Source organism: Netta rufina (assembly GCF_964035555.1).
Source record: "Netta rufina genome assembly, chromosome: 6".
Classification (NCBI taxonomy): domain Eukaryota; kingdom Metazoa; phylum Chordata; class Aves; order Anseriformes; family Anatidae; genus Netta; species Netta rufina.
The window spans coordinates 22827420-22849168 of NC_140129.1; the positions used below are offsets into that span (position 1 = coordinate 22827420).

Consider the following 21749-nt stretch of genomic DNA (forward strand, 5'->3'; position numbering starts at 1 on the left):
ATGTAGTAAAATAAACAGAATTCCTCATGTAAGTAAAAAGCATGTGCAAAAGTACATGTTTGTATGGCCAAGCCGTACTTTTTCTAATTCAGTTTACTTTTTGTGATGTGTTAACTACATAGTTGTTATTTTACATTGCAGTACCTCAATTATGAGATGTTGCTTATTTTGCAAAATAAAGGCTATGACAGCTTCAGTCTATTTACATACTTCATCGTACATTTTGATCTCAAGGGGTCTGAAGATATTAAAAACTACCTGTTTCCAGGTGCCACACCTACAGCAAGAAGGTTTGGGTTTTGTACTGTATTGCAGAGATACACACTACAAATACAGCACTGGTTCCCATTAAGCAGTATGTTTTCGGTATAGAAATGCACTGAATTTGGCTGTTCAAAAGGGTTTTTTCTTTATTTATAAAATGATGCAAAGTTAAATAACGTCCTACATGTAGAGTCTACTCTGAGATCTTATAAAGTCATATTTGTACTGTTGTACTCAAATGAATAAATATTTTGTAACTTATCCCTACAAAAATTGTTGTAATTTTCCTAGATCTGATTTTTTCAAAGCCTGATTTGAATAATGTGATGCATTCTCTTTCAAGGCTGGTGCTAAAAATCCTACTGTTAAAGTGTTTATTGTAGACACTACTAACACTGAAGCATTTGGTCCTAAAGAGGTCCCAGTTCCTGCAGCAATTGCATCAAGGTAGTGTGCCCTCAAATAAGTCTTCAAATTTTTTTTTAATTAGGTTTTGTTTTTTAATTTTTATTTTAAATGCTTAAAACTCTGAATTATTTTCTAACAATGTAGTACCCTCTGAATTGTTTTCTAACAATGTAGTACCCTATCAGTCTCTTAATTGGAGATTGGTCAGAAGCTAACTAGAAATGTTGTATTTTGTATGCCCGTATATGTATTGTTACAAAGGACAAAACACATCTCTAAGAGAATAGAAGTTTTGTTTTTGTATTCCACAGATCAAAATGGGGGTTACAGTCTGTAGCAATGCTTCTATATTTTTGTTCTTTAATGACCACTCTTTTCCTCTTTCTTTTATTTTTTAGTGATCATTATTTTACTTGGCTTACTTGGGTAACAGATAGTCGAGTCTGTGTGCAATGGCTAAAGAGAATCCAGAATTTTTCAGTCTTAGCTATTTGTGACTTCAAAGAACATTCAAATACTTGGGACTGTCCAGAGGTAATAAAGTTGGAAATATACATTGCTGGAATTAACATTTGCTAATCTCCATTGTATTATCCTGTTTTAACACCTACTCATCATACACAGGTTGCTCTGGCTTACTCACAGAAGTATGTAATATTTCCCTCATTTTTTTAAGAAAAGAATTATGGCGCTGCCATAGTTGTCTTTTCCAGTGTTTGATCACACTCTTTTAACTAATAGTGATACATCTTTCAATATTTTAAATGCTGGCTGAGAAGTGAGAAAAAAATTAACTGCATCAGCAAAAAATATCACCAAAATATATTTTTTGTGAGGTTAAGTGACAATCAAAGCAAGAAAAATAACAAGAATGGTATTGACCAGGTTTCAAAACTGTTTAGTTCCTTCTTGCTTCTTCATTTTCAAAAGTGGAACCATTTAGGATACTCATTGTTTTTTTTTTGTTTTGTTTTGTTTTGTTTTATTATTGTATTATAGCAGGTAGAAATTTCATGCTAAGTCTAACTGAATTGTGTCCTTTATGATTAATGCTAAATTAGTTGAAATAGCATGTAGATTAAAAGTAAGGCAGGTTTGTAAGAAGGAGACATTGTCCTGTTTTATTAAGTCATACAGCTGGAGAAAGCAGACAAGTTTTCAGGAATACCTTTTTTCAGATCTAAAAAGAAAACTTCCAACTAAATGCAACAGTAACTCCACATTTTATTTAAACACCTCATACTATTAATAAGACAGTTTGGAGGGAAAACCTTGCTCTGTTGAGGAGAGGCATGAGTTCATATGGCCTAGCTATCTATCCCCATACATAGATAGTTATAGGTGTAACGCACAGAGGCTTTTCTGGAAAAAAAAAAAAAAAAAAAAAAAAACGTTCTTAGAAAGACCTTCTAAAGCTTGAAGACTGTACATGCTGACCAATATATATCCTATGGATCCTGAAGGAAGGAAGGTGTATCACTGAATTTCAGTAACTAGTACAGAGATCTCCTTTATTGTCTCTTAGCATTGATGCTGTTTGCATATCTGGTTTTTAGAGGTTATGGTACAGAGCACCTATAAGAACTAGTGTTAGGCCAAAACCTTGAACTAATGGGAAATAAAAAGCAATACTTATAACAGTCTTTTGTATAAATGATAGGTTGTAAATTCAGAGTTCATTAACACAGTCTTTCCAGGCTGAAAATACTTATTCCTCTGTGATACGGTAATTGTTACAAATTTTAAAGGAAGGTAAAGTCATGTTCTTTCAAAAACGTTACTAATGAAGTAATTTTCCACAGAGAAATAGCCTCAGTTTATAAGGATAAAATATATATTTACTGCAGCATTTTACGTGTTCCCTAAGTCATTCCTTGTATTTACAAGTACATTGACACTGAATCTCACCTCGTGAGAATAACTCACCGCATGTAAATAACTCAATGTTCTAATGTACATTAAAAAAAACAAGGGATCTGGGATTCTACCACAATCCACCAAAGTACTTTAACGCAAACATAACTTTAAGCAAGTAAACAGTTTTATTTATTCAGAAGGTCTATCTATGTGTTTAAAATTAAGCATGTGCTTAATTGCTTTGCTGGAACCAGACCAGAACAATTAACATCTTGCAGGACTGTGTTCATGATCCTTGTTTGATTGCATTTCTCCATGAAACCTTATTTATGGAGTCACTACTGACGTTTCTATAATTCTATATTTATACAGTGATACAATGCTTTTATCACATTAAAGTTTGCACAAATGGCCAATTGAAGGAGTGTGAACAGATGGGAGTGCTGCATTAGCTCTATTTGCCGTTAGAAAGTATATCTCTGTGCGTTTCCTTCAGCAAAAATAGTTCTCTCGTTGATTTCAGTTAAATTGAGACTGTAATGTACAATAAATGTGCTAGGATTTATGTACTTGAAAATAATAACAAAATATAATCTACAAGATGTTCCTGAAGTGTTGATTCATCAAAAATATTCATTTCAAGTCAAATGTTCAAGTCTTGCTTACGTGAATAAACCACAGGAGCCAGTGTGACTTCATTGGAACTATTCCTATGACTATAAGCTAGGCATGTAACTGGAATTTACTATAAATATGCAAAATCTCTAAATTCTACAAATGCTTTAATAACAGAAAAATCCCATAGAGGTCATAGGACTACTCATGTGAGAGAAGTTAAATATATTCTTAATGTACTATGTCATCGGGATCTGAGCCTTAATTTAAAGAAGGGTAAATAAATCTGTGATGCAGATATAAAACAATATTTCCCATTTTTCTTACATTGATAAGAAATAAAATCCAACTGCTAAGTTAATAGCTCAGTGGAGCACTTGTGAAGTACTGAATGGTATTCTAAGGGGCAATATCTGCATCTTGCACTCAAATCACTTTGCATGGACTGAGTTGAAAGGAAAAAGTGAGATTCTGAATGTTAATTAAACTACATTGAGAATAATGAATACAAAACATATTATTTAGAAAGCAGATTTTCCAAACTTATTTTAAACTGTGAAGAAATATTTTATTAAATAAAAAAGTATAAAGAGAAGCTTGCAAGCTAACAAAAGAAATTTTATAGAAGGGAGAACTGATAAATATTAAATCACTTCCCCCATTTAACATGGTCTCTTCAGTGAAAAAGCCATAGGAAAACATTGAAAATGCATTAGAAAATCTGTAAGTAAAAAAATAAATAAAAATATAAAAGCATCTCTAGGGAGGAGACACTGATCCATTTATGCTCAGTATAACTCTAAAAATCAGTTCTAAGAATGTTTCAAGGAGTTAGTACCTACTTAATTTATATTCATAGTCTCAGGATATGATAATCTGCTTGATTTTTGGTACCTATGTTATTTTTGTCAATCCTTAATTCTTCTAAATACCTTTTTGTAAGATTTTTTACAATGTTGAAAATCGGGCCTTTAAATGCCCCTTAAGAAACACAACAAAAATGGACAGGCCCAAATGTATTTGTACTATACTTAGTTCAATTTATTTTTCATCATGTGGGTATTAAGTACGTTGAAATATAAATATCTATTTTGCCTGACTTAGTAAAACTGTTGATGTGACTGTAAGTCTCTGCTGTTACAATACAGTATAGAACTTCAGACAGATAAAACCAGAATGCTGTTGTGAGGTTGCACCGAATTCTGATGCCTATTATCTTGGTGCAAATCCAGAATTACTTATTAGATAAAAAAATGTATCTTGGATCAATATAGGTATTAAAATAAAAGAAATCATAATTTGGTCCAAAAGAGTGACCTGTTTTCAGAGGGTGAGAAGCAAAATGTTTTCTCATTGATCACCAGAATTCTCAACTGGCCAAAGGAAATGGTAATCAACAAGCTTTTTAGCATTGCAGTTGTCTAGGTGTGAATTTTAAAGGTTATATACCAATGTATTTAGCTTGTACTTGTAAGGTTTTTAAGGTTTACATTTAAAAGTAGACTTTAAAACCTAATAGTCATATTATCCACTGTTATAAATCAACATCACTACTTTGAAATGAATATGTCAAACCAACTGAAAATCTTACCCAGATTATGATTATTATTATGGCTGAAGTTATTTTGGTTGTTTTCCATCAAAAATTCATGAGATCAAATATTATTTCTTGCTTCAGTGAAACTGTTTCATAAGGTTAAAACAATCACTTTATATCCTATTTAGCTCTGATGATAGAGCTAAATATATTTTTTAAAATACTAATATTTTAACTAACATAATGATATTAATGCAGTAATATTGTTTACTTCAGACAGTCTTCAAGTGCCTGAATCATCATAGCAAGTATTCTAGAGTTCTCTTTTACAGGAGGTTGCAGACTTTCTGTTTGAAGATTTTTAATTCTTCATTAACCCAATCTTCTTAAAGACTGTACATTTGATTTTGTTTTTCAGAATCAACAGCACATAGAAGAGAGTCAAACAGGATGGGCAGGCGGAGTAGGTTTTGGTTTTGTTCTCTACTGATTTAATGAAAACTTACAGCTTTCTGCATCTTCACAGTGGTGTTTTGAAGCATCAAACGCTATTCAAAGTCACACAATGCTACTGCCTCAAACCTGTTGCACTGTACAGCTGAGACTTTTTATGCTGTTAGGCATAGTAGCTGGCTACCAGCTTTCTGAGTATAAAAACCTTTGTTTTCTACCTTCCTTTGCAACTGATCAGACACTATACTGAAGGGAGGGAAGCCAAGAACAGAGAGTGATTCATAATGCAAAGTAATTCTTAGAAATATTTGGGTGGGGACAAAGCAATAATGTAAAAAACCTCTGATTTGCTTGGGCAAGAGATAAGATTAGTCATACCATAGCATTTTAAGAATAGAAACTGTTCATTCAGAACACAGCTTTAGTGCCATGTGCTGTTCATCTTCAGCTAGAGAAGAACTTTCAAGGTAAAACACCCCTCTTACAAGTGTAGTTGATGCTTCTTTGCAGTTAGCCTTAAGCAAAAGAAATTTTCTCTACCCAATATCCTTTATCCTAGAAGAGCCATGACACCTTTCTTTGGGAGCTTGCAGTAAAAACCAAGCTGCAAGGAAATTGTAAGAGCATGAGATCAGTATTCACATTCATATATTCTAGCAATTAATATGTGTGCATATGCTTATGTTACTCCTCAGGCAGGCGAAGTTACTAGAATTCAGTATGGGGAACCTCATGCTGTGTTTGATTATACTGCAGTAGACTTAAATGAGACCTTCAATTTTCAGTACACTATCCTTTAAGAGGTGTGTTTCTATTTGAAGTAAAGATTACGCATTCGGTAGAATTAGTGCCTTGGTCCCTTTCTGTTTTTCATCTCTGCTCTTGAGGTTGTGATGAAGGGTTTTTATTAGAACTAATAAATTCCTGTTTAGCCTGTATGGGATTTAAAGATTAGAAATATTAGAAGAAGGGTCCAGAACAATTTAGCTTGTGGTCACAAGTTCTATTTGATCTTGGGTTAATATTATTCAAAAGTCACATCTAATTGGGAATATTGGTGTTTGAAGTGCTTGCAGGTCATTATTCTGTGTTCATATTTTGAAAATAAAACTTACAGTTGCAGTAGCTGGATGACAATCCTAGTAAAGAGGTGATGGTTTGAAAGAAAGCTAAAGTTGAATGGTCTTACCTGGGATAATCAGTTCTTACCCATTAGTAGGGTAAAGATCAGATATCCATTTTGCTTAGTGCTATTTCTGTTGAGTGAATCAGCCAAACTCAGTGGTCCACAGGACTTTCAGATTGGCACTGTTCATGAACATTAGCTTCATTCAGAAACATTATTTTTAAAATAACCTCTACATATTTTTAAATAAGTACATATCATACAGAATATGCAAAATATTCCAGTTATAAGTAAAGAGCTTGTATTTGTGTGGTATTTCAGGTATCTATATTATCAATTTAAGAAATCTGACATGATATAGTGTAAATTGAATGTAACCATTGAAAGAGAGTCTTAGTTTAATATGTAGACTATAACCTGCTAAACAGTTTGGACTTTCTTTTGTCTCACCTACCATGTTTCTTTGTTCCAGTTCTTTGTATCTACACCATATTTTACATCAGACAGCAGTTCATACTACAAAATTTTTAGTGACAAAAATGGTTATAAGCATATTCATTACATCAATGGCTCTGTGGTAAGTCAAGCAAAGTGGTCTAGTTTACTGTGAATTTTTGAAATAATTCTGCTATATTCAGTAATTTATATATCTTGTTTTGCAGGAGAATGCAATCCAAATTACTAGTGGAGAATGGGAAGCAATATACATTTTCAGAGTAACAAATGATGCAATGTAAGTATCACACAGAAGAGTATAGGTTGTGAGTATTGTCAGTACATGTAAGATTAATACTTAATCATTTGACACACAGCAGCCATTTGTCAACTCATTAAGTTATAACTAGCTAGTTACAATGTATCTCGTAACTGAATGCATCCACAACAAATTTGTATGCTCAATTTTGCAAACTTCTTTTACTTGTGGGAGATTCTTCATAATTGCCCTCGTTTTTTTTGGTTATTGTCATCGGTCTTAGACGGTCATCATCAGTCTTAGATGGTCTTTTCTAGGGATATGTAAATTTAAGTATGTGGTTATCCCACATACAACTAGAAATTATTTTTATTTTGTTGAATATGAGCTGTGGTTTCTCATTCAGGTTACTATATATAGAGATATATAATTGGAAGAGAGATTGAGTGATTAGCTCTTGCGAATTAAGATGGAACTCTTATTTATATGGTGTATTTGTCATCTAATGAGAGTCTGAGCAAAGATTTATTAAGATGAAAGGCATGTAAGCTTAACTCATTCTCCCATCTTATGCAGAAATCTCAAAAAGCATAAGTTAACTTCCAAGATATCTTTTTGTCTTGATGCTGGTTCATAGTTCATCAGTTTATGGATTATTTACAAATTGTATACGAATTAATTTACAGTTTCTACTCAAGTAATGAATTTGAAGGCTATCCAGGAAGAAGAAATATTTACAAGTAAGTGCTATCAACGTTATCTTAATGATAATAGGTTAATAGGCAATGGGTGTGGATTTGTCAACAAAATAATTAATTTCCAAATAATTTAATTTCCAAATAATTTATTTAATTCCATTAAGTGTAATTTCATGAGCTATTCTAACTAAAACTTTACTTCACATTATATCTGGGAATTGAGGACAAGAACTATCTAAAGGGTTAATAAACTGTTAGGAAAAATATGCTAAAAAGGGAAAACATCTATTTTTAAAAGGAACTGTTTTGAAAGTAGAATGCCTGTGTTCCAGAACATGAAGCAGACTCATCTGATGTCAGTTGTAGCAAAATAAATAATTGCTTTATTTTATTTTTCCCCTAGACTCAGTATTGGAAGTAAACCTATCAGAAAACTGTGTATTACTTGTAATTTAAGGAAAGAGAGATGCCAATATTATACAGCAAGGTTCAGTGAACGTTCTAAGTATTATGCGTTGATCTGTTATGGTATGTATAGCATGTAAACAAACAAATAACCAGTTGTTCTGTTGGACATATCAGAAGCATAGATAATATTATCACAGCATACATAATAAATTACCACAAATGATGGCTAGATGAATCATATAAATTTCACTGTAATCAGAAGAGATTTCTACATACTTTTTCATGTCCTAAAATCTTGGAAAAATGCTTCAAGAATATAAATATTTTCACACTTTTTTTTTTTTTTTTACCACCCTCCCCCCCAAAAAAATGCTTTTTAGAGTTAAAAACAAAATTTTGAAAGTCCTTCATGACACAAAACAAATATTAAGCTGACTCAACAAAGTCATTCTTGCAGCAGCAAGAGCAGGATTTTGTGAGAGATGCTGATTTCCATAGAACATGATCAAAGTTAGCTATGAGAATTCACTACGATGAATTCTCAAATGGAAACAATTAAAACTTATGTCAGCCTCAAAATGTTGAATATTTACTACCTGAGAAAAAATATTAATAACATCTTTTTTTAAAAAATAAAAATTAAAGATTTAAAAGACTTTTTAAAATTTTGCTTTAAAAAAACTTTTAAATCTTTAAAAATCTTTAATAACAGAACTAAGAAAAATTTATCAAGATGTATGATTAGTGAAACCGCTTATAACACAGAAGTATGAGTGATGAGTTCATCCATTACTGTTATCAAAGAACAGTTAAGAAACAGTGTTCCCTAAAAAAGGGAAAAAAGCTGTCCAAAGTTTTCCTTTTGCGTACTTCATATAAAGCTTACTGTTCTTCTGCACTGAATCATCAGCTGAACAGTTCTTTGGTCCTCTGTTAAGCAGAGGACCAAATGTAGCTAATAACAACACCTTTCAATCATTCTTGTACAAAATAGTCAATAAGGTCATCACCATATGAAAGCCAGTCACCTTCACAAATACAATTTGACATGTTCTCAGAAGAATGTTTCACATTGTTAGTTCTGCATTCACCTTATGTAATCACATCTAAGGTATTAACTAGATGTCACTTCTCTAAGGAGGAAGAGTTGGCTGATATGTTACTTCTATTATGTTTGTTAAATTATGTAGGTATATATGCAAGTCTACATACATACAGTACCTTATGTATTTTGTACAGCAGGGTCTAGTGGGTTTTGCAGCAGAGAAGATTCAGAATGGTAGAAGGTTGCATTCAACTCTTTAATTCCTGTCAGTTCCAATAGTAATGTAATCTACACTTTACCACCAAATTCTGGCTTCAAACTGTAAACAACCTTCTTTTCATTCTTATGACAGGTCCTGGGATTCCTATTTCCACTCTTTTTGAGAACCAGGGTGATAGAGGTACTGAAAATATCCTGCCTGTTTCTGGATGCTTGTTTTCTCATTTATCTTCACTATGCAGATCCCCTAATGCAATATTTAGGATTGTGAATAATAATAATAAATATCCTGAAGTCTATAAATGTTCTGTTTCATCTGGAAAATTAAGCTGAAAGTACAGCTTTTTTTTTTTTTTTTTTTTTATGTACAATATTCTTAATCCACCAATACTCTTTGAAAAATGCATATGCAAACAATACCCAGTGAATTCATAATATATAGCTCTGTGGTCTATGCTGGAAATAACTAAATTATAAATAGTGATTTTAAAATGATATAAAGTAAATTGGCTCCCAAGCAAGTATAAATATATATATGTATATGAAGCTGTCTAAGTTTGCAGCAATACATTAATAAGAACAGTTATACAGTATGTCTAGTGTCTTTATGGACATACACTATACAGTAGATAAGCCAAGGGTTTGCTTCATCCCCTTAAGAAATTGAGTTTTCCATGTTTGTCCAGAAACAAGGTAGTCACAAACATATATGGGCTTAACCATGCTGCCCAAGAGTCTCAGAAGTTAAACTTAAGATACTGTGGTAAGGAAGAGAGGAGACACAGAACTGGTTTTTGCATTGTGTGGTGAATTTTACATTTCCAGCTTCTGCCATATAAGAAAACTGGAGAAAGTTATTTGCAGGAGAAAGGAGTTTCCTCCTACCATCCAGAACTCTAACGCTCACAGGCAGTTTGTGATGATTAGTGTTGCAAAATGTATATTCTATAATAATCTAAGGAATATTTGTGCATCATAATACCAGTGCCTTGCTTTTATTTAGCTATATGATCAAGACCAAATAGAACTGGCTGAGCTGATTTCATTACTCTGCTTATAATTTTTCACAGATTTCCTTACTGTTCTAATAAGATAAAATAAAGAAATCTCAATTAATGAAGAGGAATTAACAAATGAACTTAATAATTTGGGCGTTTCTTTTCTGTAGAGCTCAGAATATTAGAAGACAACTGGGAACTGCAGTCTTCTTTGCAAAAGATCAAACTGCCGAAAGAAGAAATTAACAAACTTGAAGTGGATGGTATAAGTAAGAATTACAGTTTTAATATACTTACTACTCATATTTTGCCTTCATTTTGTTGTAGTGACTATAGTCTTTCTGTAGATCAAACTTGTTAGCCTGCCACATTAGAAATCAGAGCCCTCATTTTGCCCTGTTTGACAGTGACTAATTTATCTTTGTCTCATGGTGTCTATCAGTAAAATAGTAGTTGAAACACACCTCTTCTTTGTGACACAATTAAAAAAATACTTTCATAATATTTGTAAAGTGTTTAAATATCACATAAAAGCACAGTATATGTTTTATAGTACAGTATGGTACTAATGAAATGTGAAACATGAACCACCATTAATGTGTTAAACATAATAGTGACTTGTATACACTGTTATTTTCCCTAGTGACTTTACAAACAATATTCCATAGTAGTGAATCAGTATAATGTTTTCAAAAACCCGTGTCTCAAAATCTTAACAACAGTTGTGTTCCTAATTGTGTTTTTCTAAACACCTAGAAAACTGCAAATCTATTTTGGTGAAGTAATAATTAAATACATAGCTTCATTAAAAAAAATAAAAATGGACACTTCAATTTTTCAAGTTTATTCTTAAACAGTTTAATACAAACAATTACTTCTGTGGTTCTGTGGTTCACAATTCATGTACTCTGTGCTGATTCTTTTTCTATTACTATTTCATTACTATTACATCAAACTATGGATTATGCTTGGAGGAATCTTTTTAACCATTAACAATGTAATTTTAATTTGTCTTTTCTAGCTTTGTGGTACAAAATGCTTCTGCCCCCACAATTTGATAGATCCAAGAAGTACCCACTACTCATTCAGGTGTATGTAACACTTCCTTTCTTTCAATTTCATTGTTTTGTCTGAAAGAATGTTTATTATAATTTAAGGAAACCTAGGATATTTGTAACATTTTATCAAGCAAAAGCAAAAAGCATTTTGGTTTTCTGTTTGTTCATTTAATATGTTTAAATATAAATATTAATATGTTTTCATATTGAGATTGAAATTTAAACATACATGTTTTCAATGTGAAATTATTAATTTCAGCTTTGTTAATATGTAAACTATGAGTCTGCTTAATTTTCTTATGAAAAACAAACAAACAAAAAAAACTAAGCCATGTAGCCTAGTTTCTTTGAAAGTTTCCTTCTAAAGAGCATTTGAGATGAATTGAATTTATTGCTGTCTGGAAAGGCAAGAAAAAATGCATTGGTGCAAAAAAAAAAAAAAAGAGATGGAAAAGTAATGGGTGTGATAAACATTATATTGTCTTTTATTAACTAGTGATGATCCAAAATTCCAACAATGCTAAGTATGTTTAGTTGAAGTTTAGAGTAGAAGATGAAGTAATTCACGTCCTCAAGGTCAAATACGTAATTTGTATTAGGCGTGTCTCCATATTGCTCAGCTATGTGGGGTGTGTTCAGCCCACAGCTCCCAGAGCATGTTATTCCATACTGAATCAAAGAAGATTTGGTGATGGCCAAAAAGCGTAAGGAGCTATACTTTTTTTTCCTGTTTTCTTTGTTAATGCATAGTATGTGTGGAGATCAAATGCCAAATAAATACAAACAAACAGAATTCAAAAGGGCTGTTACACCTCATTTCTGTACCCAAGGATTTTGGAGAGAATTAGAAATTGAGACTTTGAGCCATACCTCCTCCAAGAATTCCCCTTACGATGGATACCTGATGCTGTACTCCTTCGTCTGAGCTAAAACTAATGGTTTGCTTTAGGCATAAGACATTAAGGATTTAAGTGAATTTTAGATAGCAAAATCTCTCAAATATATGAAAACAGTAACGGGACTGCTTCTGTCTACTGAGATTTCTAAACCACAGCCATTCAGCAAAATATTTGTATAGAAAATGTGAGACATCTATAATCCAGTATCTATTTATACATCTGAGTTGAAAATGTGTAAATTTCCACCCTCAGGTATGGAGGACCTTGCAGTCAGAATGTAAAGGACACATTTAGCATTAGTTGGATAACCTATCTTGCAAGCAAAGAGGAAATTATTGTTGCCCTAGTGGATGGCAGAGGGACAGCGTATCGAGGTGACAAGATTTTGCATGCAGTATATCGAAGACTAGGAGTCTACGAAGTTGAGGACCAAATATCAGCAGTGAAGTAAGTAGAATATATCTCCATAACATTTTTGTATTTACACACCTACAAAAAGTAATGTGAAAAAAAAGAAAAAATATTAAATGTTCTCCTGAGCCTGTGTTCTGTAGAGCTGAGGGCTTCAGGAAATAAGACTAGGCTTAAGACTTGTAGAAATAAAATATTACTTGATGTCAGTGTGGTTTTATGTGGTGTGCTAAGTCCTTTTACTACTAAGTTCGCATTTGAACTTCAGCACTTCTATTTTGTAAGGGCATTATCAGAGGCCTCAGTCCTAGGCCTAAATAAATATGTGCATCAGTGGTGAGAGGTAAGCTAATGTATTTTCCATTATTATGAAGTTTTCCCTGAAGGGGAAACCTACCTCATAGGTAGTAACCATACTGATTAGCCAAAGATCCATATTGATGGGCCATGGTGATTAGCTAAATATCAAATGTGGAGTATAAAACTGAATCCTGACGCTACCTTTTCAACAGTGTAGTTAATCATAAACTTGTTCTCTATGCTGTCTTAAAATAGTAATAAACAACAGGAAGTGATTGAGGTCCTTTAGTAGATCTCCTCTTCCCACACAAGTTGCACCTCTGCATCAAACACTTAAGGTATTCCAAGGAAAAACAAGTCCCTAAGCAGAAGTTTTGGGAAGGGGGAGAATGCTGAGGGTTTGTAAAGAAAGTCTGTCTGTTAAGCTTACAGATGCAGTAGCACTACTAAAGTGAGCGTTTAATGAAGTGTTAGTTTGAACTCCACAGAAATGAATGCAAAGCAGGATTAAAAAATCTAGTCTAGGTTTTGATCTTGAATCGCTACTATCAGAGCATGGATAGACTTTCGAGTGCAATATCCTTTCCCTCAGTAATGGACCTGATTCTGAGAAGAAAACGTAGAAAATGGATGTACAAGTCAAGGTTCACACAACCTTCTCTGCTTGCTTGTGAATGGTGTTTGTATTTACAAGTGTGTGTGAGGAGGGGATCTGTTCCTTCCCGTTACTGCTTTGTGATAATTCATTTCCACCTCAATGATATAAACACACCATTATCTTTTTCAATGATAAACAAAACAGCATATCTGTGTATCATGTCAGGTTTTTCAATATAATCTATTATTTTCTTTCCTGAAACTCTTAGCAGCAACATGCTTTAAAATATCACAGGACAGAGAAGTGTTTTTTTTTTATTACTCTGAATCATCATTCAAACATAAAATGCTGGAGACAGAGGGAGTCTAAACTGATTCTGCAGTTGCAGAATTTGCTGAGATGGGCTGTGAAGAAATGACCTCAGACTTCACACTTCCCAATTTTCTGTCAGCACCTAGACTAAATTTTTATTCAGTTAAATGCATTGCATTCCATCTTACTGATCTAACACATGGTTTAAAATGAATGATTTTTAGAAACAATCATATACTCTAGTGGGAAACCTTGGAGGAGCTTTTACTGTAGGAGGAACCTGTCCATGGGTTCTGAACCATGGGTTAAGACAGTAATTTTACAAATCTGAATCATTTTTTGGCTTATCTAACTTTGTCCCACCCATATTGTATTGGACATTTTAAGTATTGTCTGTCATTTGTGGTTGCCTTTGTAAAATAATGCTATCAGCTGCTTATATATTTTCTGGGATGTATCTGAAGATATTTTATCTCTTGCTCTTGAACCAATGTTGTCTTTTGCTTATGTATGACGTTTAAGTTAAAGAGAGGGTCTGGACAGTGTACCAAGGTGAATATTAAGTATAAGAAAAAACAACTTCTTTTACATGAAGCTAGTTGTTCCTCTGGAACAAAAATTATTAAGAAAGTGTTAATTTCAGCAATGTTTATTCTTTAAAGAAAAAATCTTAATTTCCTCTGAATGTCTTTGAGTTGAATAACTGATGCTTTGTAGAAATCTGACATGCTACACTGATTGTCAGTTTGATCAAATTGCTGTGATGTTTCGAAAAAAGTGAAAAATTTTTTTTTGCTAATTGGCTAAAATACTAGTAATCTTGGTTTGCAATAATGCATTCATTTCTGTGATTTTCTTTTCCACAGGAAATTTATAGAAATGGGTTTTATTGATGAGAAACGAATAGCAATATGGGGCTGGGTGAGTGGTTCATCTTTTTTATATCTATCTTTAAATAATCCTGTAGTATAATTTTATATAATTCTTCCTTTTTCTGTCCTAAATCTCTATAAAGAGATTGGCTGAAGACAACTTCAGGGATAGCATAAATGCCGCACAGCCCCTTTATAAAGATTTTTAAGATGTTCAAGCTATCTGACTCAATTGTTTTTCTTCGTCATGAATGACTAGATTAAGAATGCAATATCCAGAAAGAATTTTTCTTCCTTTCTTTCTTTTTCTTTTTCTTTCTCTCCTTCCTTCCTCCCTTCTGTCTTTCTTTTTCATTGCTGTTGTTTGTTTGTTTTCCTTGGCCCAGTTTCATTGTAAGAGGCTTGCCCAGAAGCACTGGGCAACTGTAATTGTAGGAGTTGCCTGATTTTAGACAACGCGTGAGCAGGGTTGCTAAAATCTTTCAATTAATCTAATATTTAAATTACCGTGGCCAGACACAGCTATAACTAGGATAAAATGTGCTGTCATAAGGTGAAATTAAAGTGACATCAATCATGTTAAGACCACGTGAAAATACAATTTTTTTAATCGCATTGTATTGTATTTAACTACAGTGTTTCTGGAACCAATTAAGTGTGATTTCACACATCTAAAGCATTGTATTCCAGTAGCAGGTATATTATTTAAATAACAGCACTATTGCCAAACCTGTCAATCTTTTTTTTTTTTTTTGTCTTTTTTTTTTTTCATTTATTATTACCATTTCCTGGTCCATATCCTTTGAATAGAGTTGGAAGCTGTATCCTTATTTATAGCCTGCAGTTTGATAGGTATGCATGAACTCATCATACTTTCAGACTCACCAAACTCTTTTGGATGGCAAAAGTTCTTAAATGACCACTAAGGCAATTCAGCTTTTGAACTCCACCTCTCCAACTCTTACAGTACATAGATTTACCTGCCTGATCTTAATCCTTTACTCTGTAGCCTTGTGGACTGCTTTTTTTAAAGATCAAATGAAGCAAGCAAATGCTCTTGAAAGGTTTTATGAGTTACCATTTCCTTAAGCATATCCATCGCTGTAGTTTCAAGCATGACTCTCGACAGTAGAGAGGGACTAACTTACTTCTCTACAAATTAACTAACTAACTAAATAATGATCTGTGCATACTGCCCTTCATCATTAATACACTATTGATAAGATTAATAATTTTAAAAATTCTGCATGACACACCCATCCCTCTATTCCAGAATAAACAGGAGCCCATTATTTCCCAAAACCTTATACAAGTATTTTCCAACCCCAGTTCCATATCCCATGTACAATCAAACAGTATGCTTTTTATTACAATATCTTCTCCTTTCTCAGCTTCTAGCCCCAAATTGTTGCATGTCTATTCTGATATCTAGGCTTACTTTGCCTAAATTCTATCTATGAACTTGTTCTTCATTATTGGGTCCCAGTTTGAGGAATCGGGCCAGAAGAGCAGCCATCGGTAGAGACAAATTGCTCCAACTTCAAGTTCTTAAATATATGAGCCTGTTAGTATTGGGAATGGAGATGGTTCAATATAGCAAACATTCAAAAAAGCTAGATAGTTTGTTAAGGGTGGGAAAACCTATGACTCTTCTTGGAAGGGCACACTGACAGGATGAGAGGCAATGAACACAAGTTACCACAAGGAAAGTTTTGATTGGGTATTAGGAAAAAAAAATATATGACAACAGTTTTCAACATTGAAATATGTTGACTAGAAAGGCTGTGGAATTTGGATGTGCCTCTGATTGACCTCATTTAATTTTGAAGTTAACCCTGTTTTGAGATAGTTTGCACTGATTAGATTACCTTGAATGACACTGCCAACTTAATTTTTTTATGATTCTAAATGCTAACAAGAGCAATATCCTGTGATAAGTGCTGAAGAAATAGTAAGATAATAAGTGATTCAATAAAGCCGTCTAATCTCTGTCACAAGAAATCACATCAGATCTATTTGAAATCAAAAAAAAAAAAAAAAAAGCTTTGTCCTCCATGCATTCAAAGCAAACTCTTTACTTTGGAATCAGTTTGTATGAGTTTGATTTGGAAAACAAAATGATATTTCACCAATAATTTTAAACACTCAGTGATTTCTTCCTAGTCCTATGGTGGATACGTAACTTCTCTGGCACTTGGATCTGGCAGTGGAGTATTTAAATGTGGAATGGCTGTGGCTCCTGTTTCCAGCTGGGAATATTACGGTATGGAAAATTGTCATAAACACTGACTTGGAAAGAGAGGTAGCATTTAATGACTTTCTAAATTAAATCATTGCAAGAGAATGTCAATACAAAACTAGACATAAAACTTTTAAGACCTTAAGTTTAATATTTTCTGTGCTGAAAATAACTGATTGGAACTGTCAGTTTGGAACGGATTTTGCTACATAGAAGGTATGCACAGACAATTCTATATGCACATCTGTAACAATCTGTTTGATTGTATCAAGTTTGATTGTTGTTGATTGTATCAAGTCCTCTTGATAAACACTATATTCAGGAATTATCTCCCTAAAAAAAATCTTGTTAAAACTGAATTCAGAAACAGCTGAAATGTTTTTCTGCCCATAATGTAATCACAGTGCACTTCGACTTCAGTTACTGCAGATGGCCTCTGTCAGGAATCAGTATCTCTGATGACTGCAAAGTTATTTTCCAAAAGCAGTGGAAAATAGAGGGACTCAGTTCTGTCTGATATTTTTTATTTTTAAATATTTTGCCTTTAGATGTTTCTCAACCACACCTCCAGTGTTGTCGTGTTACGAGACATATTTTTCTTTATTGACTAAGACTCCAAACTGTTTTGAGGAAACAACTCTGAGAGTGTACTCCCAGGGCCTCGCTGTGTGAATAAAGCAGGCACATACGCACTTACTTGCAGACCTGTTAAGCTTTTGGCATGGTGTAAAGGAACCTTAGTGTAAAAAAGAATCCTGCCATGCATGTTTTCAATGAGCAAAATGTAACACTTTGAACACATTTACTTAGCATATGGTCGTTGCTAAGAAGTCTTGGTTATAAGAAATTTTTTTGGTTAAATGGGAAGGATTGCTTCCCTGACTGCTAGCACAGACATTCCTTGTATTTATGGTGTTTTGCAAACAAAGGGAAAAACATTTGTATGACACAGGAAGCATAATCTTCATGTTTTCACTGGCATGAACATTTTTGAAGGCATTTTCACTCATGATCACAAAATTATTTCCAGAATGCAGGCATAAAGCACTATTTTGCAAAAGTCCTTCAATAAGGGAAGAATTATAAACATTTGTTTGGGCATTAAAAATTGTATGAAGTTTTAAGTAAAAGCAGATTAGACCCACACCATTGCAATCTTTACTTTAGCTTATTTTTCAAAAGAGCATTAAAAAATCTTGCTAAAAGCACATTGTAAAATCCAGACAGGCAAATGTACCTCCCCAAAGGAAGGAAGGAAGGAAGCATAACAAAGTAATGAGTCATGAGTTCTGGCAAACAGATCAAGTTAATATTAGGGTGAACTGTGTTAGGGGCAAAACTACAGGATGCTACATATTTGAGACTTCAAGCAGGGTCAGTATGTTAGAGGATGTACTGGTCCCTAGAGCTTCTAAGTTTTGTCCTGCCCTCTTTTATATGCACAGATCAGAGTTTGCAGCATAATCTTTTCTCTGAAATCCTCCCACTCACCTCCATTTTCTGTCAGAGTTAATATAGCAGCTGAACAGTTATAAGGAAAGTTGCATTCAGGGACAATGTATAGTTAAAATCATTAAATATGTGACTCTTTTATTAAAATTCTCAATCTCCTTTTTCTTCCTCAGTAATTGACAAGCTGAATCTTCCACTTAGTCATTATAATGCAGTTCTTGCTGACCTCAGTGGACTTGTTGTAGCTATACTGGTAGAAGAGAGTGGAGAATTTGGCTCAAAATACTGTAGAAATGCCAGCCATTCAAAGAGTTTATTTTATTGAAAACTCAAGCCCAATATGGTTGTTTGACACTGTGTTGACAACAGATATTGCACATTTTCTGTTTTCCTTGAATGATAAAGAATTTTGATAAAAGACTACTTAGATTTTTCTGTATTTAGTTTATTACAAATTATCTTAAGGAGCCTTATCTGGCTGATCTGGGAGACACAGTACACATCTTTAGCACTTGGTGGTAACATATATAAAGGATACATAATAAACCATGGGAACGTGGCTATATTGAGTCATTTTCCATCCCTGGGGGAACTCTCATTTCTACTTTTTCTCAAAAATATTCTAATGCAGTGTATGAAACTGGACAACAAGGTACAGGCCTGGCAGGTAGGGGGAAAGCAGTGAATATTGTCTATCTGGACTTCAGTAAGACTTTTGACACTGACTCCCACAAATCCTCAAATACAAACTGTTAATGTATGGGCTGACTGAACAGACAGTGAGGTGGATTGAAAACTGGTTGAGCAGCTGAGCCCAGAGTGGGGTGATCAGTGGCACAAAATCTAGTTGGAGGCCAGTAACTAGTGGCTTGGGAGGAGTGGATGATAAACTATAGTGTGATGCTGCAAGCCAGAGGGACCTCAACAGGCTAGAAAATGGGCTGACAGGAACCTCATGACATTCAACAAGCAGAAATGCAAAGTCCTGCTCCTGGGCAGGAACAACCCCAGGTACCAATATTTGCTGGTGGCCACCCAGCTGGAAAGCAGTTTTGCAGAAAACAACCTGAAGGGCCTTGTGGGCACCAAGTTGAACATGAGACAGCAATGTGTCATTGATGCAGAGAAGGCTAATAGTATCCTGGGCTTCATAGGCAAAGTATTGCCAACAGGTCAAAGGAGGTGATCCTTCCCCTCTATTCAGCAGTGGTGAGGCCACACCTGGACTGCCATGTCAAGTTCTGAGCTCTTTAGTACAAGAGAGACATGGAGATGCTGGCGATTGCCCAACAAAGGACCACGAAAATGATTAAGGGACTAGATCATCTGGATCATCTCCCCTGTGAGAAAAGGCTGAGACATATGGGACTGTTTAACCTCAAAAAGAGAAGCCTCAGGGGGGATGTTATCAATGCCTATAAACACATCAAGGAAATGGGCACAAACCCACTTAGAGGATGTCCTGTCAACATCAGAAAACACTACTGCATGGGGAAGGTACTGGCACAGGTTGACACAAAGAGGTTGTGGAGTCTCCCACCTTGGAGGTATTCAAAAGCTGTGTGGACATGGTCAACATGGTCCTAGGTAGTTAGTTCTAGAGAATCCTGCATTGGTCCTGGTTGGACCAGATGACTTCCAGATTTCCCTTCCAACATCAACTAGTCTATGATTCTGTAGACAATCTCAATTCCTTACTGACTACGATGGCCATCACCTCTAAATATGGGCAGGAAAGATGCCAGCTTTTCTTCATCAGAAAGCTCTGACTCCATTAAATAAATAAAATTCCTGTAATACTGCAGCTTGACCGCTCAATATGTGCTGGTTACTCTTTCAAGGAAAAGTCATAAAGAAAGTAATGCTCTTGTAGTGACAGCTGCTGCATCAATTTTCCACAGATTTTCATAACTACTGTTAGTTAAATTACAAACATGCGGGCAGTTTAAAGATAGCTGAAACCTAACGGTTTCTTGGTGTTAGATATCATTCAGTTATTCATGCTTGTGTTTTTTCAAATCCGTTAATAGTCTTTGTTATCGTTAGAGAAAGGAACTGGACAGATACCTGAAAATCAATTGCAAGTTTTTAAGTGCAAGCCTATATCATTTCCTGCTCCCCCATAATTGTTGCTTATATTCATTCAATGGGATAAGGGCAATGTTTTTTCCATATTAACTATATATACTCATACACATCCCAGGCTGGAATTCTGCTCTGTATTTTCTTTTTAAGATGTCAACAGTAGTGTATGTTGTCTTTCTACCACACACATTTATTGGCTCATTCAACTGACTTCTGGAGTTCAAACCAGTAGCATAAAGCAGTATCAGTTAATTACCTTTATCCACAAAATGTTAACTCCATAGATAAGTATTGAACCACTATTTCTACAAGGACTGTTTGGAGAACATGTATTAATTAACTTATGTATTAAATTATATTTTAATAATTTTATATTTTATTAATTAATTATAATGTATTAATTAACCATATTTTTAGTATGTTTAGATTTGGTGTATTTTGAGGAAACCAAGCGGAACAGATATAGTTAAAATAAACAGTCTATTTTCTATGTATCACTGGAGGCATAAAAATATCTTTAGCTTTTTTCTTCTTTAATATCACAGCATCTATCTACACAGAACGATTTATGGGTCTTCCTGTAGAGTCCGATAATCTTGAGCACTACAAGGTGAGAATTCTCTTTCTCTGTTCATTTGCCTTAAACCTGAGTCACACTTCCAGGGACAACCAGAATAATAAAGAAATAAAATGACCAGCCAGCTCTCTTAGTAGCAGCCCTGTAACAGCTAAAGCTGCTGCTGTGAAATTCATATCTCTGTAGTTCCTCATGGTTTTGTATTTATCAGCTGTAAATATAATAAACTGTAGGATCTTTATTTTCTCATTGATTTGACAGTGCAAATCATTAATTCAGGAAAGAACTTATATGAGAGAGGTTAAGATGGTTTGTACCCTTAACTATGGTATGCAAGCTGCTTCATTCAAATTTAGCTGTCTGATAATAATATCTATATAGTGAACAGTCAGAACCTCCCCTACCTGGAACAGATTGCATTTCTGATTTTCTTCACATTGATAGGAAATCTGTAACTTTGTCTAGCAGCGCACATACCAGCTCTGAATACAGACAGGCCTGAATTAAGCCCAAATAATTTAACCCAAAACCCAATAAAGGCTTTTGTATCAATACCTATTCTCCATCCTAACCCCGACTGCAGAAATGCTCAACACCAAACAGCTCTGGTAGAGCTGTCTAGGT

The 21749-nt window shown here is 34.1% G+C and overlaps 1 protein-coding gene across 2 annotated transcripts in view; it reads left to right on the forward strand.

Moving 5' to 3' along the window:
• FAP (fibroblast activation protein alpha) overlaps positions 1-21749 on the forward strand; it is a 37430-nt gene that overhangs the window by 12909 nt on the left and 2772 nt on the right. Inside the window, exons 10-23 of one of the 2 annotated variants that reach the window (XM_084288957.1) lie at positions 608-711; positions 1071-1206; positions 5100-5144; positions 6733-6837; positions 6923-6993; positions 7641-7694; positions 8056-8180; positions 9458-9505; positions 10493-10591; positions 11344-11413; positions 12532-12726; positions 14767-14821; positions 16936-17035; positions 21094-21158. In XM_084288957.1, coding sequence (XP_084145083.1) covers positions 608-711; positions 1071-1206; positions 5100-5144; positions 6733-6837; positions 6923-6993; positions 7641-7694; positions 8056-8180; positions 9458-9505; positions 10493-10591; positions 11344-11413; positions 12532-12726; positions 14767-14821; positions 16936-17035; positions 21094-21158 — 1272 coding nt within the window. The remainder of the gene's footprint in view (positions 1-607; positions 712-1070; positions 1207-5099; positions 5145-6732; positions 6838-6922; positions 6994-7640; positions 7695-8055; positions 8181-9457; positions 9506-10492; positions 10592-11343; positions 11414-12531; positions 12727-14766; positions 14822-16935; positions 17036-21093; positions 21159-21749) is intronic. The other variant, XR_014618551.1, reaches the window with a different exon arrangement.